General features: G+C 38.9%; 1 protein-coding gene across 1 annotated transcript in view; it reads left to right on the top strand.

Annotated features, from left to right (window-relative positions):
- Nucleotides 1–18606, top strand: part of LOC140194748 (adenylate cyclase type 1-like) — a 283950-nt gene extending 265344 nt beyond the window's left edge. Inside the window, exons 18-20 of the mRNA XM_072252008.1 lie at nucleotides 12092–12206; nucleotides 14543–14667; nucleotides 16870–18606. Of these exons, the coding sequence (XP_072108109.1) occupies nucleotides 12092–12206; nucleotides 14543–14667; nucleotides 16870–17193 (564 nt within the window). The 3' untranslated portion in view covers nucleotides 17194–18606. The remainder of the gene's footprint in view (nucleotides 1–12091; nucleotides 12207–14542; nucleotides 14668–16869) is intronic.
- The last annotated feature ends 1334 nt before the right edge of the window (nucleotides 18607–19940 follow it).

The following is a 19940-nucleotide window of genomic DNA, read 5'->3' as shown; positions in this document are numbered from 1 at the left end:
CACTGGACACTCAAGGGTATCAGGGAAGAGAAGTGTGCGCAGTCACAATTACGACAGAGAAAGTACTCAGGTAGCTGAATAATCTAAGGGTAGATAAATCTCCCGGACCAGATGGAATGCACCCTCATGTTCTGAAGGAAATAGCTGTGGAGATTGCAGAGGCATTAGCAATGATCTTAGTCAATAGATTCTGGCATGGTTCTGGAGGACTGGAAGATTGCAATGTCACTTCACTATTTAAGAGGGGGGCAAGGAAGCAAAAAGGAAATTATAGACCTGTTAACTTGACATTGGTAGTTGGGAAGTTGTTGGAGTCGATTGTCAAGGATAAGGTTACGGAGTACCTGGAAGGATATGAAAGATAGGCGGAACTCAGCACGGTTTCCTTAAAAGAAAATCCTGCCTGACAAACCCATTGCAATTTTTTGAGGAAATTACAAGTAGGCTAGACAAGGGAGATGCAGTGAATGTTGTATATTTGGATTTTCAGAAGACCTTTAACAAGCTGCCACACATGAGGCTGCTTAACAAGATAAGAGCCCATGGAATTATAGGAAAGTTACATACGTGGATAGAGCATTGGCTGATTGGCAGGAAATAGAGAGTGGAAATAAAGGGATCCTATTCTGGTTGGCTGCTGGTTACCAGTGGTTTTCCACAGGGGTCCGTGTTGGGGCCGCTTCTTTTTACGTTGTACATCAACGATTTGGATTATGGAACAGGTGGCTTTGTGGCTAAGTTTGCTTTTGATGCAAACATAGGTGGAGGGGCCGGTAGTGCTGAGGGAACAGAGTCTGCATAGAGACTTGGATAGATTAGGAGAATGGGCAAAGAAGTGGCAAATGAAATACGATGTTGGAAAGTGTATGGTTATGCACTTTGGCAGAAGAAATAAACGGGCAGACTATTATTTAAATGGGGACAGAATTCAAAGTTCTGAGATGCAACGGGACTTGGTGTCCTCGTGCAGGATACACTTAAGGTTAACCTCCAGGTTGAGTCAGTGGTGAAGAAGACGAATGCAATGTTGGCATTCATTTCTAGAGGAATAAAGCATAGGAGCAGGGATGTGATGTTGAGCTCTATAAGGCGCTGGTGAGACCTCACTTGGAGTACTGTGGGCAGTTTTGGGCTCCTTATTTAAGAAAGGATGTGCTGACGTTGGAGAGGGTTCAGAGAAGATTCACTAGAATGATTCTGGGAATGAGAGGATTAACATATGAGGAACGTTTGTCCGCTCTTGGACTGTATTCCTTAGAACTTAGAAGAATGAGAGGGGACCTCATCGAAACATTTCGAATATTGAAAGGCATGGACAGAGTGGATGTGGCAAAATCGTTTCCCATGGTGGAGGAATCTAGTACGAGAGGGCATGACGTAAGCATTAAAAGGTGCCCATTCAGAACAAAAATGCAAAGAAATTTTTTTTTAGCCAGAGAGTGGTGAATCTATGAAATTTGTTGCCACGGGCAGCAGTGGATGCCAAGTCATTGGGTGTATTTAAAGCAGAGATTGATAGGTATCTGAGTAACCAGGGCATCAAAGGTTATGGTGAGAAGGTGGGGGAGTGGGACTAAATGGGAGAATGGATCAGCTCATGATAAAATGGCGGAGCAGACTTGATGGGCTGAATGGCCGAGTTCTGCTCCTTTGTCTTATGTCTATGTCTAATCATAAAAAGGCATTCAAAAGTACCGTGAGTGTTTCCTCTCAATCTAATTAAGAGAAACTTATTACTGTTATTATTATTATTTTAACTTCTCAGCTGAACAGTTGCATTCTACTGCTACTAATCCTGTTGCCTAACAAACACTTGCTTTTACATAGCTTTCTTTAATTTTAATTTCAACACCTATCATGATTACATCTACTCAACATTTTATTTCACCTGAAGTGCCTTTGCATATTCCTACTATAACCTCGGTCTATTTTTTTCTCAGTTGACACAGTAGCACAGGTTGCCTTGGTTTAAAAAAAAAAGAACTGTTGCCTCATCGCTCGAGTGGCCTTGGTAGAACAAATCTGACTTTTGGTGTTGTCTGCATGGAGTTTCCATATTCTTCCTACAACCATGTGGGGTTCCTTCAGCTGCTCCAGTTTCCTCCCACATTCTTAAAAAAATATGTAGGTTGTTAGGTTGATTGTCAGTGTAAATTGCTTTAGTGTGTAGATGAGTGGTAGAATCTGAAAGGGCCAGTTGATGAAACTGTGGAGAGAACAGAATGGTTTTGGACAAGATTCCCAACCTTGGGTCCATGGACTCTTTGGTAAATATTAAGGGTCCATGGCATAAAAAAGGTTGGGAACTCCTGGGTTAAAGTTATGTGAAAATTATTGCTGGATTTACTACAAGAAAGAACAGCATTTTTTTTAAAAGTAAAGACCATTGCATATCAAAGTGATCATGTCATTGCAATATGAGGTAGTGATTCAGATTGCGTAGGTCGGTTCAAGCGCTAAATGACTGAAGGGAAGTAGCTGTGCTTGAACCAGGTGCTGTGTGACTTCAGGTTTCTGAAGGAGGGATGTGGCTGTGATGTATTGGGCTGAGTCCACTACTTCTCTGCAGTTTCTTTCGTTCCTGTGAATCTGCTTTGTTATATCTGACCATGATGCAACCAGTCAGGATACTTTCAACAGTACATTCATAGAAGCTTGTTAGAGTAATTATTGAAATGCTGAACCTCATTAATCTAAGAAAATAAATCCAGATGTGCCTTCCTTGTGATTGCATCGAAGTTCTCAGCCCAAGGCAGGTCGTCCAATTTGTTAATGACCAGGAATTTAATGTTGTTCAGTCTGTTCCATGTTGATCTCCCAATGTGGACTAGCACATATTGGCCCTCCTTTTTCTTCCTGAAGTCAAAAATCAGCTTTTTAGTTTTACTGAGCTAATTGAGAGGCACCACTCAACCATATGTCTCATCTAACTTCTGTATACTGATTCCTCACCACCTATGATTTGCCTAATAACAATGGTGTCATAGGTGAATTTGTAAATGGCCTTGGAGCTGTGCTTAGCCACAGAGTCATATACTGTATGTATAGAGAGTAGAGCAGGAGCATTCACACAACCTTGAGGTGTAGCTATGTCAGTTATCAGCATTGAAGAGATGTTGTTACCAATTTAATTATATTGACTGGTTTACAAAGGCAGTGAGAAGAGTCCATGGATTCGAACGTCTTCTTCCTATATAAAGCAGCAAGTGAAGAGCAAAGGAAGAAATGCATTCAAATGGGATTCAGAATTTTCTTCAAAGAATTCTTTGTTATTCTCATGGACCTCCTCCTCCTCCCGGAGCTTTGATGCTAGACCCAAGTTCTTATTGAAAGAAGGTACTAGCTCAAGTGATCTCAAAACTTTGAATTGCAGCCTCAATAATAAGTACCAGTAGTTAATTTAACTGGCACTCAGCCATGACCAACAACAACCTGCTTTGCAGTTCTCATGCCATAAAATTATCTGTACTAACTTTGTAGGAACCTTATCAAGATTTAAAGTTGCCCATCCTTATTAACTGTTATAGATAGTATAACTGGCACTCAGAACCTCTGGATGACCTCTTCTAGTTCATTTTGGATCCCTTTATCAACACATGCAATGCATTTATTTATTTATTGATACAGCACAGAACAGGCCCTTCCGGCACATCGAGGCATGTCAACCAGCAACCCTCAATTGAACCCTAGCCTAATCATGGGACAACTGACAATGACTGATTAACCTACCAACCGGTATGCCTTTGGACTGTAGGTGGAAACCGGAGCACCCGGACAAAACTCACGTGGTCATGGGAAGAATATACAAACTCCTGACAGACAGCAGCAGAAAGAGCCAAAGAGGAATTTCATTTTAAGGCTACAACTTGGAGATTTCTTTGCATTTAAGGTAAAATTGGACTACTAATTCACCATGACAAGGATAATTGATTGAGCTAGCAGCAAAGGTGTGAGATTCATGACCTGAATTACAGTATAAGAACCAGTCAGAAAATAGTTTTCACCATGCATCCATACAGTACAATAGAGGTTATGACAATATAGATTTAAACAATGGAGCCAAACTTGGCAGTCAGTGTTTGAAGGAACATTGAACATTATACAACATAAATCCATGCAAACAATATATTAGTGAATATGTGAACAGATTCCTTCACAAGAAAATGGAAGTAGATAGAGTTAATTGACTTAAATGTAATTTTCTTTCAGAAAGTAATAGTTTGGGACATGGCATATGAGTAAATAGAGACATGGAATTGGTCAAATGCAGTGTGATTGTGAGGAAAATATTAGCTTTTACAATAGTTCCCAAGGCCCTTCTACATTCCTCGTCTGTGTCTGATGTACCGTATACCAGTTGTTTGAGATTGATTACTATGATTTGTCAACAACAGATTGAATTGGTGACTAGGATGGCAGAAGGCTAATCAGTTGTACTTTTCTTCACCTATTGTTTTCTGTGTTGCTAAGGGCAATTACAACTCCTGCATAACATCATTTGCACAACAAAATTATTGCTAGTTATTTTATAAGGGAATTATTAACCATAAATGATATAAGGAGACATGGAAGCAGTTGCCAAAAGCATGATCAAAAAGTTTGATTTTAAAAAGCAATTTATACAAGTAAGCATGCTAAAACTTTAATGCTGCAATGCCAGTATTTAGAGAATTAGCAATTAAAAACATAGAACTAATGATGGAATTACTAAATCCAGTGTTAATCAAGAGGTCAGAACTTGAGGAGCATAGTTTCTCAGAGGGCAATAAAGCCAATAAATATCTCTGAGCTATGGAGTACTGAATCCATGAAAGAGATTTGGTAACAAGGTACAGATTATTTAACAACCAGCCTGTTCTTTAGCCAGGCAATAATGATGGCGATCAGTTTGGGAAGAAACAAAACGAAAGGGATTCTCTTTGGAAAAATCTTGACCCATGTGCACATTAAATAGTTGGAAATCTGAATAACTACAGGATATCAGATGAAAGCTTTGACCCTTTAAAGGGCTGTTATGTGTGTTACCTTTAGGGTTTGTGGCATGCATTGATTGCATATCCAGCTGCACTAAATTGCTAAACTGGCATAACAATGACCATAAGAGCCTTACTGTTGGGTCTAGTTCAATGTAACTAATTGATGGATGTTGCTGGTATAGAGCACAATTGGTTAGCATTATATACTGTTTGTTTAAAGCTGGTTCATTTGACATAATTCTTGAGAATATTATCTTAACATACTAAAATATATCAGCAAGTTTAGAAAAAAGATCTGAACTGTGTAGATTTGGAACAATACATCTCCATTTGTTTCAATAAGGGAACATTGTTCCAGGTTCCGTCTCCTACTCAACAGCAATGCTTGTTTGGAAAGGACAGGTTCAGTTTTGGTTGAGACAAAATAGTATACAGAAGTTGGTTGGACTGCACATTTAAAGGATTGTGCATTATTCTCATCTGCATATTACAAAATAAGATGGAAGCAATGGAGAAATAAAAAAATGATCTCGGATATTATCAGAACTATGAGTGTGTAACTATCGGAAAAGCTCAAACAGTGCTATAAAATGTGACTTCTTTTCTTGAAGATGTAAAGATAATCTGCTATTAGTCTCTAAAAATACGAATGGTTGAACAGGACCAATGTAGTGAAAATGTTTCGATTTGGAGGAAGAGCCATAAAAATAAAGGAGGCAAAACTAACTTCGCTGAGTAATTCAGGAGAGATAAATGGTGAGAATGTGGGATTCTTTCATAAAGAATAATTGAGGTTATTATCACCAAAACATTGAGGGGTCCTAGATAAGTGCATGAGGGGAAATGAAACTTTTGAAGAGAAGTAAGTTAGGAGGAAGGTTGTAAAGATTATAAGGTTAGACTAGTGCCTTGTAGGCAACATGGTCTATTTCTGAACTATAAAGTACAATGCTTACATGAATGTTTCCTTTTTTATATATAGAACTGTACACTAACAAGAAGCACTCTAGCAAAATAAGTGCAATAAGAAACATTTGGCTTCAAAGTAATTGGTTATTTAATTCTAGTCTAAGTTTCTCTTCAGCTGAGAGCCCTGCCAAAGTATCTGAGATTCAACGAGGCCCCTGAACTTCCTGAAACTGGGAGCAGCCCCAGGCCATCATGTATTAACGTTAATTATCTTTTTCTCTTTATAGCCTAAGTCCATAGCTGCACTTGAAAAAGACCTTAACAGGAGGTCAATCCTATAATGGAAATAAGGACTTTGTTAAAGTAATTATGCCTAGACTTGGAACAGTGTCACTAGTCATTTTATTTATGGGATGTTATGTTGCTGGTAAAGTAATTTACACAGTCAATAATTTGACATAGTCATAAAGAAAGATATAGCGTTTCGAGATAAAGATGTGAAAGTAAAGTTGGGAGTGGGTGCATCATTGTCCTTCAACTGAGTGGTTTCAAAACCACTTAAGAGGGCTGTTATGTATCAGTCATATGGTGCTAAACCAAAATCATGCATAAACAACATAAGTTAAGGAATGGAGGTTTCCTTCCCTATTAATAAACAAAAAAAAATCATACCAATCTTAAATTTATGTATTGAGGTCTTTGTTTTCTCTTCATTTGTGAGAGATGATGTTTATTATTCATTTCTAATTTCCCTTGTGAAGTAATTATGCATTCCCATGAACTGTTGCCATCTTTTGGTGAAGATGCTCATACAATGCCAAAAGAAGTTCTAGGATTTTATTGCAGCCACAATAATTTTTTTAGATTTTAGAAGTCTGCAGAATATTACAGACCCTTTGGCCCACAATGTTGTGCCGACCATTAAACCTACTCTAGAAACTGTTGAGAATTTCCCTACCGCATAGCCCTCTATTTAAGAGGTCCCCAACCTTTTTTGCACCGCAGACCGGTTTAATATTGACAATATTCTTGCGGACCGGCCGACTCGGGGTAGGGGGTCTGGTGTTAAACACAACCGGAATATAGGTGATAAGTCAACTATAAGTTACTTATAAGTGGCTAATACACTCAATTTCATTTCTAGAAGGGTTTATCTTACAAATTTGATATTAAACACACAGCACATATTTTCCTCGCATAAACATAGTGATAAGTCAATTATAACAGTGGTCCTCAACCTTCGGGCCGTGGACCGATACATTGCCACGAGGAATGCAGCGGTGACCGGAATGCACCCAGCACACCTTTAAGAAAAAAGCCGAAATAAACAAGCTAATTAATTAGGTGCCACCCGGCACGTGAATGTCGGCCCAGATCAGAGGCAACACAATGGGTAATCACCTCTGATCTGGGCTGACATTTACATGCCCGGCGCTTTCGTGGCTATCTCAGGATATTTAGCCTTGACTTTGATCCAGAATGCCGGCAGAGATGTTATGTCAAACATACTTTTCAGCCCACCGTTATTTGCAAACTCGAGGAGTTGATCTTTTTCCCGCGCTGACATGGATGATTCACCGGGGACATTCACAAATGGGTCATGGACCCATTACTTTGCACGTCTTGGGTCACTGATGACCTCACGTGTATAAGGACCTCGCGTACATTCAAGTTCAACAGTGGGCGTGACGGAATGAGGGAAGGTGCAGCTGACTGATATCGTTTCATATCGCCAAATCATATCGTTTCGTAGCGGCCCGGTAGCACATGCTTTGCGGCCCAGTACCAGTCCGCGGCCCGGTGGTTGGGGATCACTGCTTTATTTTGCTAAGCTCCATATACCTATCTAAGGGTCTCTTAAAAAAACCCCTATTGTAACTGCCTCCACCACCATCGCTAGCAGTGCATTCCATGCACCCACCACTTTGTGTAAAAAAATCTTAGCTCTGATATCCCCCTTGTACCTACTTCCAAGCACCTTAAAACTATGCCCCCTTGTGTTAGCCATTTCAGCCTTGTGAAAAAGCCTCTGGCTATCCACAAAATCAATGCCTCCCATCATCTGATACACCTCGATCAGGTCACCTTTCATCCTCTGTCGCTCCAAGGAGAAAAGGCCAAGTTCACTCAACCTATTCTCATAAGACACACTCTCCATTCCAGGCAACATCCTTGGAAATCTCCTCTACAGTTCCACATCCTTCCTCTAGTGAGGTGACCAGAACTGAACACAGTACTCCAAATGGGGTCTAACTAAGGTCTTATATAGCTGTAACATTACCTTACAGCTCTTGAAATCAATCCCACGTATGATGAATGCCATCACACCATATACCTTCTTAGCAACACTTAGCTTTGAGTGCCGTATAGACACGGACCACAAGATCTTGCTGGTCCTGCACCCTGCCAAGAGGCTAATCTTTAATATTATATTTGGTCTTCAAATTTGACCTACCAAAATGAACCACTTCACACTTATCTGGGTTGATGTCCATCTGCCACTTCTCAGCCCAGTTCTGCATCCTATCAATGTAGCACTGTAATCTCTGAAAGCCCTTCAGCCTATCCAAAACACTCTCAACTTTTGTGTCATCAGCAAACTTACTAACTCACCCTTCTACTTCCTCATCCAGGTCATTTATAAAAATCACAAAGAAGTGGAGTTCCAGAACAGATCCCTGCGGAACACCACTGGTCACCGACCTCCATGCAGAATACAAACCATCCACAACCACCCTTTGCCTTCTGTGGTCAAGCCAATTCTGGATCCACAATGCAAGGTCTCCTTAGGTCCTATGCCTCCTTACTTTCTGAATGAGCCTTGTATGGGGAACCTTATCAAATGCCTTAATGAAATCTATATACACTACATCCACTGCTCTACCTTCATCAATGTGTTTTGTTACAACTTGAACAAATTCATCAAGCTCATAAGGCATGACCTGCTGCTGACAAAACCATGCTGACTATCGCTATTCAGGTTGTATCTCTCCAAATACTCATAAATCCTGCCTCGGGATCTTCTCCAACAATTTGCCTATCTCTGAAGTAAGACTCACTGGTCTATAATTTCTTGAGTTATCTCTACTCCCTTTCTTGAACAAGTGAACAACATTTGCAACATTCCATTCCTCCGGTACTTCTCCTGACACTACTGATGATACTAAGGTCATCGCCACAGGCTCAGAAATCTCCTCGCTCACTTTCCACAGTAGACTACGGTATATCTTGTCTGGTCCCAGTGACTTATCTAACTTAATACCTTTCAAAAACTCCAGCACATCCTCTTGTTTAATGTCTATACACTTAAGCATTTCAGTCCACTCTAAGTCATTCCCACAATTGCCAAGGTCTTTTTCACTGGTGAATACTGAAACAAAGTATTTATTAAGTCCCTCCACTACCTCCTCCAGCTCCATGCACGTGTTTCCACTGTGGCTCCTGATTGGTCCTATTCTCACATGGCTCATCCTCTCGCTCTTCACATACTTGTTGAATGCCTTGGTGTTTTCCTTAATCCTGCTCGTCAAGGCCTTCTCATGGCCCCTTCTAGTTCTCCTAATTTTATTCTTGAGCTCCTTCCAGGCATCCTTGTAATTTTCTAGAGCTCTAATAGTACCTAGTTTCTTGAACCTTTTGTAAGCTTTCCTTTTCTTCTTAACTAGATATTCTACATGCTTTGTACACCATGGTTCTTTTACCCTACCATCCTTCCCCTGCCTCAATGGAACATACCTATGCAGAATGCCATGCAAATGTTCCCTGAACATTTGCCACATTTCTGCTGTGCATTTCTCTGAGAACAGTTTATGTTCCCGAGTTCCTGCCTATTAATATCATATTTCCCCCTACCCCAAATAAATGTTTTCCTAAATTGTCTTTTCCTATCCCTCTCCAGCACTATGGTAATGGAAATTAGAGTTGTGATCACTACCTCCAGAATGCTCTCCCACTGAGAGATCTGACACCTGACCAGGTTCATTTCCTAGTATGAGATCAAATACAGCCTCTCCTCTAGTTGGCTCATCTACATGTTGCTTCAGGAATCCTTGCTGAACACACCTAACAAACTCCACCCCATCTAAACCCCTTCCACTAAAGAGATGCCAGTCAATATTAGGAAAGTTAAAATCACCCATCAGAGCAACCCTATTATTATTGCACCATTCCAGAATCTGCCTCCCTATTTGCTCCTCAATGTCTCTGTTACAATTGGGGGACTATGAAAAACACCCAGTAGAGCTATTGACTCCTTCCTGTTTCTGACTTCCACGCACAGTGACTTAATAGACAATCCCTCCATGACTTCCTCCTTTTCTGCAGCCATGGCACTATCCCTGATTAACAATGCCACTCCCCCAGCACTTTTGCCTCCCTCCCTCCCATTTTTGAAACATCTAAATCCTGGCACACTCAGCAGCCATTCCTGCCCCGAGTCATTCAAGTCTTTGTAGTGGCCATAATGTCATAGTTCCATGTATTGATCCATGCTCTAAGTTCATCCGCCTTGTTTATGAAGGTAATATGCGAACATTATGAAGATAATATGCGACTTTGAGGAAACTTCAGGTGGTGTTGTTCCCATGTCGTTGTGTTTAAAAGTGATGTGGACAACAGGTTTAGGAGACATTGTTGAAGAAATAGTGCAGGCTTCTGGACTACTAATCTGGCAGTATCACAGTTATAATACCCTACCTCATTCCTCTCATTTTCTAAAGCTATTCTAAGCAACCTGAACAATCTAAGTCCACCGATATTTGAAAGTTCAGACGATTGTTAGAAGGCTTATGTTTATTCAAACACAGGAACACACATTGAAAGGCTTTTGCACTCAAAGTCAATTCAGGGATTGACAACAATCAATTACTGGCAAAACTACACTGAGGCAGGGACAGATGTGATGAATCTCTGCCCTCCTTGTCCTATTTGGTAGGCAAAGGAAAAGAATATTAATTGACCAGAACACAAGTTAATTGTGAACATGAACAAACCATCATTTCCCTCTTCATCATTGATTAATGTAATGACTAAGGACTTGTGCCTTAAAAAAATATGGAGGGTTAGAAATCCTATAGCATAAAGTGTAGTGAAGCACCAATATTAGTTTTGGTGACGGGTCACATGAAAATTTAATTTAACCAAGATACCAAGCCTTCCTGGTTGCATCTTCCACATTTTCCTTCATTCTTTGAGGTATGATGATGTACCTAAAAGAAGCCTCCAGGAATATTTAAGACTTGCATTGAGCCTGGAGATTAGGAAAGAAAGAGAGGATTGGAGCTTGGATTCAAGACAGAACTGAGAATGGGTGTCAGGTTTGAGTCAATGCTTTAGGCAGGATTCAGAGGAGGGAGTCTGCATTAATGACGGAAATGTGGATTGGATATTAGATAAAGGAAACAGTGGTGATTAGAGATCTGAGGACAAATCAGACAATTGGGTCATATGAGCAGTATATGCATGGGCAATTGGCATAGTTCAGTAGAATGGTTGGAGAAGTGATGGAGCAGTGTACTGAAGAAGAGGGAACTTGTCAGAGCATGTTTCTGTGTTAGGGCTCTGCCAGAGTGCAGTACATTTAAAATCTGGCAGTTCTGTCAGTATCCAATGACAGACATAATTTCATAGTAATACAATCTAATATCTTAATCAGCACTTATTTACCGCAAAAAGACACGATTTTACAGGAAAATCATTGCAGTTGCATATAAGAAATTTGTGATTGGATTAAATCAGATTAAGTTTCTGGAGTGATGAAATTTGACCCAGAAACCATTTAAATCATATTCTACCTGGGAAATATTTGATTTTCCATTTGTAATGGATTAACAAAAGCAGTATTATGTTTGTGACTTTCTGTGGCAAGCTATTTAAAAAGATAGTTGGGTCAGAATCCTTAATGTGGTACTTACTGGGCCCTGATTCTGAGAAAATCTTTCTCTCAAACTTATTGTGACCATAAGTCAACATGGCAATTAAAGAAATTAACTACACTGACTGTGTTGCATGCATATCCCCTTTTACCAAACTCAGCTACCACACAAAAGCAAATTAGCATTAATATTATGATAGCTCTTCATACCACATGGAATGCACCTGAATATCAACATTCAACATATACTACATCCAATATCATCAACTCCAATTCAACAAGTAGATGTTAACCACTTTTGATAATATTTCTTCATCTCTTTTTCAAACTGCAGGCAAAAAGATCAATATATTCCCATCTGAGTACTCTGGCAGAATTTGCAATAGAAATGTTTGATGTTCTAGATGAAATCAACTATCAGTCATACAATGACTTTGTCTTGAGAGTTGGTAAGCAGTTGACTTATTATTACATTTGGTAATCTTACTTTCTAATTAAGCTAATAATTTTATGTATCCTAAGTTCTAAGATACATTGTGCCTAAGGTATGTTTATATAAACTCAAATGTGCTTATCTGAAATGTTGGCGATCAATTACACAGTATTTTCAATAAGGCTTTGAAAATGCATCTGTTTAACACAATATTAAATTTCATATAATTTTATGGCCCACCTATATCCTTGAAATATAACACAAAGAATCTATAGTTGTGGATCATTCCCTATAAGTGGTGGAGGGCTGTTGCTTCATCAGAATTCCTACTACAGTCTACTCGGCAATGACATAAGGACATGTGCTTTTTTATGTAGGTGTTCATCTATGTGCCTGTGTATGTATGCTGAGTGAAGACTGTTAAGCTTATCTAGTGCCCATGATGATCAAATAAAATGGCTAGAACTTGTTGGCATGATGTCTTTTGTGGGTATAAAAGAAGCATCTTATCAATCAATCTGTGCATCACCCTGTGCTGAATATGTAACATTCTTTCATTAGATAGATGCATTCCTTAAACATCCTTCCAACTCATTAATGAAGGTAGAGCCGTAGATGTAGTGTATATAGATTTCAGCCAGGAATTTGATAAGGTACCCCATGCAAGGCTTATTGAGAAAGTAAGGAGGCATGGGATCCAAAGGGACATTGCTTTGTGGATCCAGAATTGACTTGCCCACAGAAGGCAAAGAATGGTTGTAGACGGGTCATATTCTGCATGGAGGTTGGTGACCAGTGGTGTGCCTCGGGGATCTGTTCTGGGACCCCTACTCTTTGTGATTTTTATAAATGACCTGGATGAGGAAGTGGAGGGATAGGTTTGTAAATTTGCTGATAACACATAGGTTGGGGATGTTGTGGATAGTGTGGAGGGCTGTCAGAGATTACAGTGGGTCATCGATAGGATGCAAAACTGGGTTGAGACGTGGCAGATGAAGTTCAACCCAGATAAGTGTCAGGTGGTTCATTTTGATAGGTCAAATATGAGCGTAGAATATAGTATGAATGGTAAGACTCTTAGCGGTGTGGAGGATCAGAGGGATCTTGGGGTCCGAGTCCATAGGACACTCAAAGCTGCTGCTCAGGTTGACTCTGTGGTTAAGAAGGCGTACAGTGTGTTGGCCTTCATCAACCATGGGATTGAGTTTAAGAGCCGAGAGGTAATGTACAGCTATGTAGGACCCTGGTCAGACCCCACTTGGAGTACTGTGCTCAGTTCTGGTCACCTCACTACAGGAAGGATGTGCATGCTGTAGAGAGAGTTCAGATGAGATTTACAAGGATGCTGCCTGGATTGGGGAGCATGCCTTATGAAAATAGGTTGAGTGAACTTGGCCTTTTTTCCTTGGAGTGACGGAGGATGAGAGGCGACCTGACAGAGGTGTATAAGATGATGAGAGGCATTGATTGTGTGGATAGTCAGAAGATTATTCCCAGGGCTGAAATGGCTAAAACGAGAGGGCACAGTTTTAAAGTGCTTGAAAGTAGGTACAGAGATGTCAGGGGTAAGTTTTTTTTATGCAGAGAGTGGTGAGTGTGTGGAGTGGGCTACCAGCGACAGTGATGGACGCAGATACAATAGTGTCTGTTAAGAGACTCCTGGATAGGGACATAGAGCTCAGAAAAATAGAGGGCTATGAGTAACCCTAGGTAATTTCTGAAGTATGTATATGTTCGGCAGAGCATTGTGGGCCGAAGGGCCTGTATTGTGCTGTAGGCTTTCTATGTTTTCCATCCATGGTGTGATCCAATGGTATGTAAATCGTTATTATTTATGTAAAAGCTCTTTAAAGTGCTCATGCTCCTCAGAGACAAAAACTGCAAGACATAGTCATAATCAATAAAGTATGACTATGACTTGCAGATTTTGTCTCTGAATTCATTGAGACTAATGGGCAGCATGGTTTTTCTTTTTCTTCTTCCATAGCACTCCTTTGTTTCTGTTGCTGCTGGAAAAGCATTAAAGATAGGAAAAGAGAAGCTGAGAGAAGAGGATAGGATATTCAGAGGAGGTCATTAGTAGCTGATTTCTGAGCTTATCTTCTCCCAAATGAGGCAGGATGCTCTTGAGCATTGTTACTGATTGTAGAATTTTATTTTTTTTACTATAGATTTCACTAAATATATCGGTCAAGGATAAAATGACAAAAGAAATTAGTTGAGTAATCTGAATTTGCAGGAGCTATTTTCATTTGCTCCTTTCCTTTGACTTATGTTTTTTTTCATTATTTGTAAGACTGTGATCAAAGATCAATTTTGAAATCACCACCACATTTTATTTCCTTTATATAGGAATAAATGTTGGACCTGTAGTGGCGGGTGTGATTGGAGCAAGAAGACCACAGTACGACATATGGGGAAACACTGTAAACGTTGCCAGCAGAATGGATAGCACAGGCGTTCAAGGCAAAATACAAGTTAGTTATTTGTTCTTTCACAATACTTCAGGAGATACTGATCTCAACAACCTAAAATATATTGACATACAATTTTTAATTTCTTACTCATTAAATTATTATTCATCTTACTAATTGTTCTCTAAAAACATTTTTAAAAATAGGAGCAGAAATAAGCCCTCTGACACTTCAAGTTTGCTTTGCCATTTGGTAGGATTATGGCTTTGTTTACTTTCTCATCAAACCTGTACACTTCTTCAAGCACCACAAACCCTGTCAACCTCAGCTATGAACAAATGAAGTGAAAGAACATCTGTAGTCCCCAGGGTAGAAAGGTCCAATGCTAAAGGTAAATGAAAAAAAGTTCCCTATCCTCAGCTCCTGAGAATATGCTTATTACTTTTTGAATCCAGAATGGAAGAAGGAACCTCTCAGATACATTCTGTTGATTTCTTTCTGACAGATTGGTTTATCTCAACAAAGTCACTTCATCTAAACAGAAATAATTGCAAGCCACAGTTATTAAGCTAACCTCATAGGACCACCCCTTCATCCTGGAATATATTTTTATTTTGCTTGCTTATCTATATATTTCAATTATTGAAATATCTGCATTATATACTATATATTCTCTTGCATCTTTGGTTGTTGTAACTTGTTATTGTACATACAGCATAAGAATATAAAGTTATACCTGCAGGCTAATTGCTGGTTGCTAGGAAACAACAAGATCATTGACTTCAACTGAACTGAACCTTGGAGGTGGCATGCAGGGCATAGTTGCAATTACATTACAAATTAACCTCCACTGACCAGGAATGAATATCCAGGGCAAGTCCATCTCTCCTTCATAATTATTTACTCACTCTATAATGCAATGATGTTCATTATATTGTTCTAAATTACTCTGCTTAACCAAGTCATCACAGCAGCCTAGCTGCCCTGAATTCAAATCATCATATGTTTTACCTCCCTGTATTAACTTAACTTTAACCTGCTGAGAAGGGAATCTTTTCAGATGTTTATCTGCTGGGGTTACTTAAGACAGAGATTGATCATTTATTAGATGGTAAAGAAGTCAAGGATTACAAGGTAAGTGCAGGAACAACATACAGCAATGATCAGACAACAAACTACAAATCTCCTAATTCATCCATGGCTTTTAGTTTGGGTATCTCCAATACATTTGAAGGCACACGCTCAGCCTCTCAGGTCTTGATAAAGTTGGTAACAACTGTGGTGTATTTGTTCAGATATCTAAGAGAAACTCTTAGACAAACACATGGATGATAGCAAAATGGAGGGTTATGTAGGAAAGAAGGGTTAGATAGTTTTTGTAGGAGGTGAAAAGGTCAGCACAACATTGTGGGGTGAGGAGCCTGTACTGTTCTGTAATGTTCTATGTCTATCTGTGCCTGCTACTTTTGAACTACCCAACCCTAAGGAAAAATATATGACTGTCCACCTTATCCATATTCTCATAATTTTATGAACTACAATGATGCCAGCAGTCATTCTCCTGCATTCCAATGAATAAAGATTTAGCATGGCCAACCTCTCCTGTAACTCAGGTTTTCTGGTGCAGGCAGCATCCTTGTTAATCTCTTCTGCACTCTCTCCACCTTGACAATGGTTTTCCCATAACAGGGTGACCTGAACTGTACACAAATCTCCAAGTGACTTGTATATTTGCAACATAATGCCCCTACTCTGAAATCCGATGCCCTGTTTGATGAAGGTGAGCATGCAAATCACTTTAACTCCCTTTCTACTTGTGTAGCTGTTTTCAGTGAACTATGCACTAGCACTCCCAGGTCCCTCTGTGCCACAACACTTGCCTATGGCCTACCAGTCCTACCCCAGTTTGACTGTCTGAAATGCATCACCTCACACTTTTCTAAGTTGAAATCCATTTGCTACTCCTCAGCCCATCTCTCTAACCATCAAGATCTCTTTGCAATTCATTATAACCTGCTTCATTATCAACAAGACCCCCTTATTTACTATCATCAGCAAAGTGAACCGTGTATATTCATACCTAAGTCATTTACATACGGTAAATAATGAATTTAACTTCAGTTCAAGCTTCAGTAAATGTCCAGTATAACCCTCTGACCAGCATCCACCATGTGTGTATCTGAAATGTTAACTGCTTATAGGTGTTTTAAGTTCTTGAGGAGAGGGGAATATGACTTAAGAGTCTTTCTAACAACCAATCTCCAGGTAACAGAAGATGTCCATCGAATACTCAACAAGTGTAACTTTGAGTTTGTCTGTCGTGGCAAAGTCAGTGTTAAAGGAAAAGGAGAAATGCTGACGTATTTCCTTGAAGGAAAAGTGAATACTAATCCACAAGCAAGTTCAACAAATTTAGGGAGAAAAATATTTTCACATGGAAGAGCAAAACTAGGGACCAGCTGTCCCTCAGTGTCATCAGTGGCCAGTTTCACAGTAAAGGCAGGACTTGGGACACTTCACGCTGCTACAATGCAAACAAATCAACCTGTGCATTGTATTCCACCCATTCCTGTTGTTGAAGAAGCATAATGAATGTTGGCACAAAAATGAAGTCTGCCTTTTGAGCTGTTCAATGGGAGAAGATCAGTTAATATTGACAGCGTGCACTGATCATGCAAGAAGATTCAGATGTTTGGAAGTCCAGCACAGAAAAGAGGAACGTCTTCCTAGAACAGTCACCAGGATTATATAGGCCATCTGCCACCAGAATTGCTGCGATTGAAACCAAAGGCTAAAGATTTGGGTCATGTGAGAAATGTTGCTTGGACTGGCACATTAAGGGCTAACTACTTGTTAGAAGCAGCAAAGAACTACATTTCTGGCATAGAAAATTATCTTTTTAAGTGAAATGATGAATTTTAGAAGCCTGAATAACTTATGACTAGAATTTGTACATTATACCATTTCTGTTTGTTTTCTAAATGTACAAAAAACATACTACCATATGACTTTAAGTTATAAAGTAAGTACTTTTTACTTCAGCTGCCAATAGACATATCCACACATTATTAAATTATCCATTAAATATTGCCTTATTTATTTTTTGTTTCATTTGTTTCATACTTCCCATGTCAGCCTTTCTCATACCATTCTCTGCAAGAATTTATGGTACTGTATATATTCTCTGTAAATAATTAATGATTATACAGTATGGATTGTGTATGATATTTATAAAAGCACATGTCAGGTGACTAATTAATTTTTATAACAAAGTTTTATTTATGTACGCATGACTGTTGACACAATTTTAAAAACTGCTATTCTTCTTTTGTTGGCCTCCACAACTGATATTAAAACCTATCAAATATCAAAGGTAGAGAACTCCCATTGATTATAGATAATCTTTGTCAAAAGATACAGAATTTTACAGCATTTATTGAATGGTGAAAGCCTTTCTCTTGCATTTTGTCCCCATAACTATTACTCAGTAGCAATAACATCAACTATAAGAATATGTATAGTGTATTCTGTCAGAGAAAAGGGGATGTTATTAAATTCATTCTGTACTATTGATTCTAATATTTTCACAACCTAATCTCTGTGAACATCATATAATGAAGATAACAACTTTGCATGTGGGAAAGGCAGGTTGAGCACTGTAAAAATTTTCAAGCATTGTGGCCTCTGTATTTAAGTCCAATATTTTACAACAATTAATTTTATGCTGTGTCACATGACAAAAAACATTGCTATGAGTTTCATTAAAAAAAGAACTGCAGCAAGCTTGCTAATTTTCCACATTTAAATACGGGTCTATTTTTATGTGCATATTTAATATTGTAAGATATCTTTCACTCCCTTTTGGAACTGCAAGAATTAACTTAAGAATCCAATATTTGTCTGAACTTTAATGTTAAAAGTGGATAATATTCATGGAAATGTTAAATGTGAATGTAAATTTCTAATTATACTTTTTATACTAAGTGCACTATTATAATTTCTTTTGGGTCTTATGAAAAAGTAAAAAAAATGTTTTAAAAATTCATCCTTGTCTCAGAGCATTTGTAAATATGTATTATGGTATTTTGTTTAAAATTTGCAATGTATAATGCTGTACCAGAGAATTTCTCACACTTTAGGTTCAAAATTTGAAATATTTGGGTAATCAACAAGTCATCTTCTGCTATATCCCATGCTAAACATTTCCAGCAAGGGTCATCACTGCAGATGGAGAAAATCTCTTTTGTAAATGTTTCTGTATTTGTTAAACAAACAATTGTAGAATTTTGAGTAATTACTTCAGTATAGCAATTGTTTTAAAAGTGACAACCTATAATTTAAAATCTTGGAGTGAGAAATCTGGCTTGTTAACCCACAAACTATGGGAACTGTTTTCAGATCAAAAAGGTGCCTTTTGTTCTAATATCCAATGTGTGGGATGTCACATTGGAGACAGAAGCAATGCATGTGTACAACATTGCTACATATATGCTGAATGAGTGAATTGTAACACTAACCATACTGCAATTTAGGTTCTGTATCATTGTGTTAAATTTCAATCCTCGAGGCCAGGCTCCATCTTGTATGACTAAAATTATATTAAATTTAATATGCATTACAAAGCAAAGTGAAATCATATTCAGTTTTTAGTTGGCTTATCTATATCCAGAAACTATTATCCACTGTGCCACAGGGGCAAGTGGGTCTGTGGGGACCTGATGGTAGGCAGATACAATACGTTCAAGTAACAGCTTTGAACCAATGATGCCAGCAGCCCAGAGAACCACATCAGGTCAGTAGTTCTACTAGCAATTAATGAGTTGAAATTGTGTCTGTGCAACTACATATCAACTAAATAAAAGCATGCACATGAGAGATTGCTTTACTGGTGTATTCACATTGCAGCAAGCAAGGGAGAGAGAGTGAAAGAGAGAGAGAACAATACATATGCACAAACAACAGATCAATAGTAGTGCTAAGATCCGTACATTTCACCATCCCCCTTTAGGTTAATGCAACATAAAACTGTATATGTACAAAACATTCAGTTTCCCTTTCATAAACCCATATTCCAAATAAACGTGCTTTCACAATAGATACCCGGTTCTTGTAGCTATCCTACCGGGTATCTGCTTGTTTTCTTGGCAATCACGCACTGGGACTTCCTGTCCAATGGCAAAGTTCTTTGCTCATTCTCTTGGTGTCTGACTGAACTGCTTATTCTGTACTTTCCTCCAGAGGTCTGGTTTCAGGAGGTCTATGAGAGATCACAGATGAAGACTATTGCAGGTGTTTGACTTGTTGTTTCATGAACAGAGTTCCGATGCACAGAAAGG

Source organism: Mobula birostris, chromosome 3 (genome assembly GCF_030028105.1).
Source record: "Mobula birostris isolate sMobBir1 chromosome 3, sMobBir1.hap1, whole genome shotgun sequence".
Taxonomy (NCBI): domain Eukaryota; kingdom Metazoa; phylum Chordata; class Chondrichthyes; order Myliobatiformes; family Myliobatidae; genus Mobula; species Mobula birostris.
This window is presented reverse-complemented; position numbering and strand designations above follow the sequence as displayed.